Source organism: Bufo bufo, chromosome 9 (genome assembly GCF_905171765.1).
Source record: "Bufo bufo chromosome 9, aBufBuf1.1, whole genome shotgun sequence".
In the NCBI taxonomy this organism is placed as follows: Eukaryota; Metazoa; Chordata; class Amphibia; order Anura; family Bufonidae; genus Bufo; species Bufo bufo.
The window spans coordinates 219,655,351-219,664,356 of record NC_053397.1 but is presented as its reverse complement, the minus strand read 5'-3'; the positions used below and the strand labels follow the sequence as shown (position 1 = coordinate 219,664,356).

Sequence of the window (9,006 nt, the reverse complement as noted above, 5' to 3'; positions counted from 1 at the left end):
GTCACGACTGCCAGCCGGGTAAGTAACGATCTGAGGCTCCCAGAGTTAATTAACGCTGGGAGTGTCAAGTACTTATACCTGGCTGGGGGCGATGCCCTCCTGACTCCAACTGTTTTGCCATCCTGAGGCATCTGGAGTAGGAGGACAGAACGTGGCAGCTGGTGGTGGTGGCCACCTCAGACAGAACAGCTTCTGGGGACGTAGTTTGTTCTTCTGGGGCAGGCATGGCCAACCTGCGGCTCTCCAGCTGTTGCAAAACTACAACTCCCAGCATGCTCAGACTTCCTACAGCTATCAGCCTGCTGCAGGGCATGGTGGGAGTTGTAGTTTTACAACAGCTGGAGAGCCGCAGGTTGGCCATGCCTGTTCTGGGGCATTAGTTGGAGATGCGCTGTGGAGTTTGACTCTGCTGAGGCAGGATTTACTATACTGAAATACGGCTAAATTAGGCGTATTTCAGGCGCAGATGGCGGCGCAAGGTTAGTTACACCACTATCTGCGACTCTGCCCTGCTCACGCCACGTCTAAGATTGTGGGTGGGGAAGGGCAGGGGCGGCAGGCGTCTCATTCATCGTTTTCTACACCTGGTTTAGGTGTAGAAAATGGTCTAATTGTAATAGACAGCAAGGAAGCCGGCGTAGATCCAGAAGCAGGATGGAAACGCTGAAGGTATGGAGGCAACTACCACTTTAAGGAAATCTAAGTGCTCATACACAGGCCGGACCCATAAGGAGGCACACAGAGCCCCCCTGGTGGCCCCATAGGCTTCTATTGGTGAGGTACTAAGTGCTCATACACAGGCCGGACCCATAAGGAGGCACACAGAGCCCCCCTGGTGGCCCCATAGGCTGCTATTGGTGAGGTACTAAGTGCTCATACACAGGCCGGACCCATAAGGGGGCACACAGAGCCCCCCTGGTGGCCCCATAGGCTTCTATTGGTGAGGTAATAAGTGCTCATACACAGGCCGGACCCATAAGGAGGCACACAGAGCCCCCCCGGTGGCCCCATAGGCTTCTATTGGTGAGGTACTAAGTGCTCATACACAGGCCGGACCCATAAGGGGAACACAGAGCCCCCCTGGTGGCCCCATAGGCTTCTATTGGTGAGGTACCAAGTGCTCATACACAGGCCGGACCCATAAGGGGGCACACAGAGCCCCCCTGGTGGCCCCATAGGCTTCTATTGGTGAGGTACTAAGTGCTCATACACAGGCCGGACCCATAAGGAGGCACACAGAGCCCCCCTGGTGGCCCCATAGGCTGCTATTGGTGAGGTACTAAGTGCTCATACACAGGCCGGACCCATAAGGGGGCACACAGAGCCCCCCTGGTGGCCCCATAGGCTTCTATTGGTGAGGTACTAAGTGCTCATACACAGGCCGGACCCATAAGGGGGAACACAGAGCCCCCCTGGTGGCCCCATAGGCTTCTATTGGTGAGGTACCAAGTGCTCATACACAGGCCGGACCCATAAGGGGGCACACAGAGCCCCCCCTGGTGGCCCCATAGGCTTCTATTGGTGAGGTACCAAGTGCTCATACACAGGCCGGACCCATAAGGAGGCACACAGAGCCCCCCCTGGTGGCCCCATAGGCTTCTATTGGTGAGGTACTAAGTGCTCATACACAGGCCGGACCCATAAGGAGGCACACAGAGCCCCCCCCGGTGGCCCCATAGGCTTCTATTGGTGAGGTACTAAGTGCTCATACACAGGCCGGACCCATAAGGGGGAACACAGAGCCCCCCTGGTGGCCCCATAGGCTTCTATTGGTGAGGTACCAAGTGCTCATACACAGGCCGGACCCATAAGGAGGCACACAGAGCCCCCCCGGTGGCCCCATAGGCTTCTATTGGTGAGGTACTAAGTGCTCATACACAGGCCGGACCCATAAGGGGGAACACAGAGCCCCCCTGGTGGCCCCATAGGCTTCTATTGGTGAGGTACCAAGTGCTCATACACAGGCCGGACCCATAAGGGGGCACACAGAGCCCCCCTGGTGGCCCCATAGGCTTCTATTGGTGAGGTACCAAGTGCTCATACACAGGCCGGACCCATAAGGAGGCACACAGAGCCCCCCTGGTGGCCCCATAGGCTTCTATTGGTGAGGTACTAAGTGCTCATACACAGGCCGGACCCATAAGGAGGCACACAGAGCCCCCCTGGTGGCCCCATAGGCTTCTATTGGTGAGGTACCAAGTGCTCATACACAGGCCGGACTCATAAGGAGGCACACAGAGCCCCCCTGGTGGCCCCATAGGCTTCTATTGGTGAGGTACTAAGTGCTCATACACAGGCCGGACTCATAAGGAGGCACACAGAGCCCCCCTGGTGGCCCCATAGGCTTCTATTGGTGAGGTACTAAGTGCTCATACACAGGCCGGACCCATAAGGAGGCACACAGAGCCCCCCTGGTGGCCCCATAGGCTTCTATTGGTGAGGTACTAAGTGCTCATACACAGGCCGGACCCATAAGGAGGCACACAGAGCCCCCCTGGTGGCCCCATAGGCTTCTATTGGTGAGGTACTAAGTGCTCATACACAGGCCGGACCCATAAGGAGGCACACAGAGCCCCCCCGGTGGCCCCATAGGCTTCTATTGGTGAGGTACTAAGCGCTCATACACAGGCCGGACCCATAAGGGGGCACACAGAGCCCCCCTGGTGGCCCCATAGGCTTCTATTGGTGAGGTACTAAGTGCTCATACACAGGCCGGACCCATAAGGAGGCACACAGAGCCCCCCTGGTGGCCCCATAGGCTTCTATTGGTGAGGTACTAAGTGCTCATACACAGGCCGGACCCATAAGGGGGCACACAGAGCCCCCCTGGTGGCCCCATAGGCTTCTATTGGTGAGGTACTAAGTGCTCATACACAGGCCGGACTCATAAGGAGGCACACAGAGCCCCCCTGGTGGCCCCATAGGCTTCTATTGGTGAGGTACTAAGTGCTCATACACAGGCCGGACCCATAAGGAGGCACACAGAGCCCCCCTGGTGGCCCCATAGGCTTCTATTGGTGAGGTACTAAGTGCTCATACACAGGCCGGACTCATAAGGAGGCACACAGAGCCCCCCTGGTGGCCCCATAGGCTTCTATTGGTGAGGTACTAAGCGCTCATACACAGGCCGGACCCATAAGGGGGCACACAGAGCCCCCCTGGTGGCCCCATAGGCTTCTATTGGTGAGGTACCAAGTGCTCATACACAGGCCGGACCCATAAGGAGGCACACAGAGCCCCCCTGGTGGCCCCATAGGCTTCTATTGGTGAGGTACTAAGTGCTCATACACAGGCCGGACCCATAAGGAGGCACACAGAGCCCCCCTGGTGGCCCCATAGGCTTCTATTGGTGAGGTACTAAGCGCTCATACACAGGCCGGACCCATAAGGGGGCACACAGAGCCCCCCTGGTGGCCCCATAGGCTTCTATTGGTGAGGTACCAAGTGCTCATACACAGGCCGGACCCATAAGGAGGCACACAGAGCCCCCCTGGTGGCCCCATAGGCTTCTATTGGTGAGGTACTAAGTGCTCATACACAGGCCGGACTCATAAGGAGGCACACAGAGCCCCCCTGGTGGCCCCATAGGCTTCTATTGGTGAGGTACTAAGCGCTCATACACAGGCCGGACCATAAGGGGGCACACAGAGCCCCCCTGGTGGCCCCATAGGCTTCTATTGGTGAGGTACTAAGTGCTCATACACAGGCCGGACTCATAAGGAGGCACACAGAGCCCCCCTGGTGGCCCCATAGGCTTCTATTGGTGAGGTACTAAGTGCTCATACACAGGCCGGACCCATAAGGAGGCACACAGAGCCCCCCTGGTGGCCCCATAGGCTTCTATTGGTGAGGTACTAAGTGCTCATACACAGGCCGGACCCATAAGGAGGCACACAGAGCCCCCCTGGTGGCCCCATAGGCTTCTACTGGTGAGGTACTAAGTGCTCATACACAGGCCGGACCCATAAGGAGGCACACAGAGCCCCCCCGGTGGCCCCATAGGCTTCTATTGGTGAGGTACTAAGCGCTCATACACAGGCCGGACCCATAAGGGGGCACACAGAGCCCCCTGGTGGCCTCATAGGCTTCTATTGGTGAGGTACTAAGTGCTCATACACAGGCCGGACCCATAAGGAGGCACACAGAGCCCCCCTGGTGGCCCCATAGGCTTCTATTGGTGAGGTACTAAGCGCTCATACACAGGCCGGACCCATAAGGGGGCACACAGAGCCCCCCTGGTGGCCCCATAGGCTTCTATTGGTGAGGTACTAAGCGCTCATACACAGGCCGGACCCATAAGGAGGCACACAGAGCCCCCCTGGTGGCCCCATAGGCTTCTATTGGTGAGGTACTAAGTGCTCATACACAGGCCGGACCCATAAGGGGGCACACAGAGCCCCCCTGGTGGCCCCATAGGCTTCTATTGGTGAGGTACTAAGTGCTCATACACAGGCCGGACCCATAAGGAGGCACACAGAGCCCCCCTGGTGGCCCCATAGGCTTCTATTGGTGAGGTACTAAGTGCTCATACACAGGCCGGACCCATAAGGGGGCACACAGAGCCCCCCTGGTGGCCCCATAGGCTTCTATTGGTGAGGTACTAAGTGCTCATACACAGGCCGGACTCATAAGGAGGCACACAGAGCCCCCCTGGTGGCCCCATAGGCTTCTACTGGTGAGGTACCAAGTGCTCATACACAGGCCGGACCCATAAGGGGGCACACAGAGCCCCCCTGGTGGCCCCATAGGCTTCTATTGGTGAGGTACTAAGTGCTCATACACAGGCCGGACCCATAAGGAGGCACACAGAGCCCCCCTGGTGGCCCCATAGGCTTCTATTGGTGAGGTACCAAGTGCTCATACACAGGCCGGACTCATAAGGAGGCACACAGAGCCCCCCTGGTGGCCCCATAGGCTTCTATTGGTGAGGTACTAAGTGCTCATACACAGGCCGGACTCATAAGGAGGCACACAGAGCCCCCCTGGTGGCCCCATAGGCTTCTATTGGTGAGGTACTATGGCTCTGTAGACCTGTGAGGTATATTCACATAGGAAAACCTGCATACAATACATGTGGCCTCTTACAGGGGAAGGTAAGTCTCCGGCCTGACCAGGTGGTCGTCAGAGAAATACTTCTAGTAATGATTGTCCGGGATGACATGAAGAAACAGGAACCTGCAGCTCAGTCCAGTGAGAACAGTGTCCGAGTGATGGAATAAGAGAAGAGGCTGCAGAGACCAAGGGCGCCGCTTATCCTACAGAGAACAACAGGATGGAACCTCCCAGAGAACCTCCCCATTACTGTCCGCATTCATCACCATTATAGGAGCAGTCAGATCCTGGCTGTGAGTCTGTCAGGCCCCATTGACGATAGATAGACAGATAGATAGATAGATAGATAGATAGATAGATAGATAGATAGATAGATAGATATGAGATAGATAGATAGATAGATAGATAGATAATAGATAGATAGATAATAGATAGATAGATAATAGATAGATAGATAGATAGATAGATAGATAATAGATAGATAGATAATAGATAGATAGATAGATAGATAGATAGATAGACAGATAATTAGATAGATATGAGATAGATAGATAGATAGATAGATAATAGATAGATAATAGATAGATAGATAGATAGATGATAGATAGATAGATAGATAGATAGATAATAGACAATAGATAGATAATAGATAGATAGATAGATAGATAGATAGATAGATAGATAGATAGATAGATATGAGATAGATAATAGATAGATAGATAGATAGATAGATAGATAGATAGATAGATAATGAGATAGATAGATATGAGATACATAGATAGATAGATAGATAGATAGATAGATAGATAATGAGATAGATAGATAGATAATAGATAGATAATAGATAGATAGATAGATAGATAGATAGATAGATAGATAGATGATAGATAGATAGATAGATATGAGATAGATAGATAGATAGATAGATAGATAGATAGATAATGAGATAGATAGATATGAGATACATAGATAGATAGATAGATAGATAGATAGATAGATAATGAGATAGATAGATAGATAATAGATAGATAATAGATAGATAGATAGATAGATAGATAGATAGATAGATAGATGATAGATAGATAGATAGATAGATAGATAGATGATAGATAGATAGATAATGAGATAGATAGATATGAGATACATAGATAGATAGATAGATAGATAGATAGATAATGAGATAGATAGATAGATAATAGATAGATAATAGATAGATAGATAGATAGATAGATAGATAGATGATAGATAGATAGATAGATAGATAGATAATAGACAATAGATAGATAATAGATAGATAGATAGATAGATAGATAGATATGAGATAGATAATAGATAGATAGATAGATAGATAGATAGATAGATAGATGATAGATAGATAGATAATGAGATAGATAGATATGAGATACATAGATAGATAGATAGATAGATAGATAGATAGATAATGAGATAGATAGATAGATAATAGATAGATAATAGATAGATAGATAGATAGATAGATAGATAATAGATAGATAGATAGATAGATGATAGATAGATAGATAGATAGATAATAGACAATAGATAGATAATAGATAGATAGATAGATAGATAGATAGATAGATAGATAGATAGATATGAGATAGATAATAGATAGATAGATAGATAGATAGATAGATAGATAGATAATGAGATAGATAGATATGAGATACATAGATAGATAGATAGATAGATAGATAGATAGATAGATAATGAGATAGATAGATAATAGATAGATAATAGATAGATAGATAGATAGATAGATAGATAGATGATAGATAGATAGATAGATAGATAGATAGATAGATATGAGATAGATAGATAGATAGATAGATAGATAGATAGATAATGAGATAGATAGATATGAGATACATAGATAGATAGATAGATAGATAGATAGATAGATAGATAGATAGATAGATAATGAGATAGATAGATAGATAGATAGATGATAGATAGATAGATAGATAGATGATAGATAGATAGATAGATAGATAGATAGATAGATAGATGATAGATAGATAGATAGATAGATAGATAGATAGATAATAGATATGAGATAATTAGACAGACAGATATGAGACAGATAATAGATAGATAGATAGATAGATGGATAGATAATAGACACAGATAATTAGATAATAGACAGATAATAGTTCTAGTCATCTTGCTCTGCCGCTGCCGGACGCTATGTTCTCTGATTATTTGCACTTATAGAACTACAAGTCCCAGCGGGCAGGATATGATGGGGGTTGTGGTGACCGGCCCCCCTCTCCGTCCTCCGGGGCCCCCCACCCCGGGGCCTAGCTCCGGAGGCTTCAGACCGTGGCCCCGGCCGGAGCTGCCATTCCTCTCCTCTGATTGGTCGAGCGGGGAAACTATGCAAATTGTAACAACTGCGGAAATAAACAAGGAGCCGCCGGAGAGATTGCAACTTGTGCAAAGTGCCCCCCACCCCGGGCACAGGCGCTGGAGACCCCCAACTACAGGCCATGGACTGATCCCTGCCTGCAGCCTGCCGCCGTGCCCAGCTCTCCAGGGGCCACTTTACCCAGGGCCCTAAATCTAGCAGTCATGACGCTGCCCTGCTCCAGAGCCACTTAGAGCCCCCCATGTGCTGTATGTACCCTCATGCATGACAATGGTATGTGGCTGCAGTAAGTTGCTGATTTGCATTGCATTAGTTAGTATGTTGCTGTATTGTATGTGTTCTATGTGTTGGGGCGGGATTATTGGGGGAGGGGGTCTGAGGAGGGGGGGGGGGTCAGTAGTAAATGTTCATTTTGCAGAATAATAGCAGCAATGTCTGAGCTGCTGCAGCCTCCCTGCACCAGGAGAAGGGTGGGTTTCCTTTCCTTGTAGTCCTCCAGAAATGCTGAGCTCTGCACATTTTGCAATTGCTCTATCCCAGCCAGAGAGAGGAGAAAAAAAAGTAAAAAAATAAATAAGAGGGGGCCGTAGAATGTGAGCCTCCCCTCCCCCTGGCACAAAGGAAGTGTCTAGACAGAGCAGGGCTGGCCAATCCTGCTGCAGGGAGTCCTGATGGATGGGGCTGCTGGCCAATGGGCGGCTGGGATTCTGCGGTTGGAGGGTGTTTCGAGGCCATTTCTGGGTCTCTTTTAGAATGGGAGGGGGTGCAGGGGGGTCTTGTGCTCTGCATGGGGCAGAGACTTTGCCTGAAGTTTAGTGTTAATGTGGAAAACTGAGGCTGGGATGTGTGGCTACATTGTATCTGTTCTTCTGTGGGTTGTAGGCAGAATGTGCTACATTGTATCTGTTCTTTAACCCTTCATCTGCTATTGCAGAGTCATAGTATCAGTGCAGGGTAAGACTATAACGAGGCGTGGCTGCAGATGCCATGGGTTTGTCTTCAGTTTTCTGCCCTAGTCCTGTATCTTAATACCTTGGTGACTTATTGGCGCCTTCGCTGGCACCCAGAATCTGGGGCGCGAGCCCTGCCGATCCGCCAGCTGCGCCCTATGTATATTCTTTGGTGACAGCTATCACCGGTGGGCTCTATGAGCTGAGTGCAGGGCCGGACTGGCCCCCCAGAGCACCGGAGGGCCCCCAGTGATCCTGCCTCTGGAACCAATCACTTACCACTAGGCTCTATTTCGTTGATTCAAAACCTGTTAAACTTTATTGATGACATAGGTGTTTGGGCCACAAGGATTCTTTCCTCTGCTGGTCACTGGCCGAGCGCCCCTTCCATTTCTAGAATCAAGGGGGGCCGTTATTTAGAGCTCTTCTCCCCTTGGGCATTTCTCTTGGGGTCTGGCTCTCCCTTTGACTTTTAATGTGTGTATATAGTTGTATACGTTGCACCCAGATTTGGGGGCACAAGCCCTGCCGATCCGCAAGCTGCGCCCTATGTATATTCTTTGGTGACAGCTATCACCGGTGGGCTCTGTGAGCTGAGTGCAGGGTTGGAGTGGCCCC

At 49.9% G+C, this 9,006-nt stretch overlaps 1 protein-coding gene across 1 annotated transcript in view; it reads left to right on the top strand.

Annotated features, from left to right (window-relative positions):
• Positions 1–7,472: 7,472 nt before the first annotated feature.
• NFIA (nuclear factor I A) overlaps positions 7,473–9,006 on the top strand; it is a 284,426-nt gene continuing 282,892 nt past the window's right edge. The window contains exon 1 of the mRNA XM_040408390.1: positions 7,473–7,711. Within this exon, the coding sequence (XP_040264324.1) occupies positions 7,703–7,711 (9 nt within the window). The 5' untranslated portion in view covers positions 7,473–7,702. The remainder of the gene's footprint in view (positions 7,712–9,006) is intronic.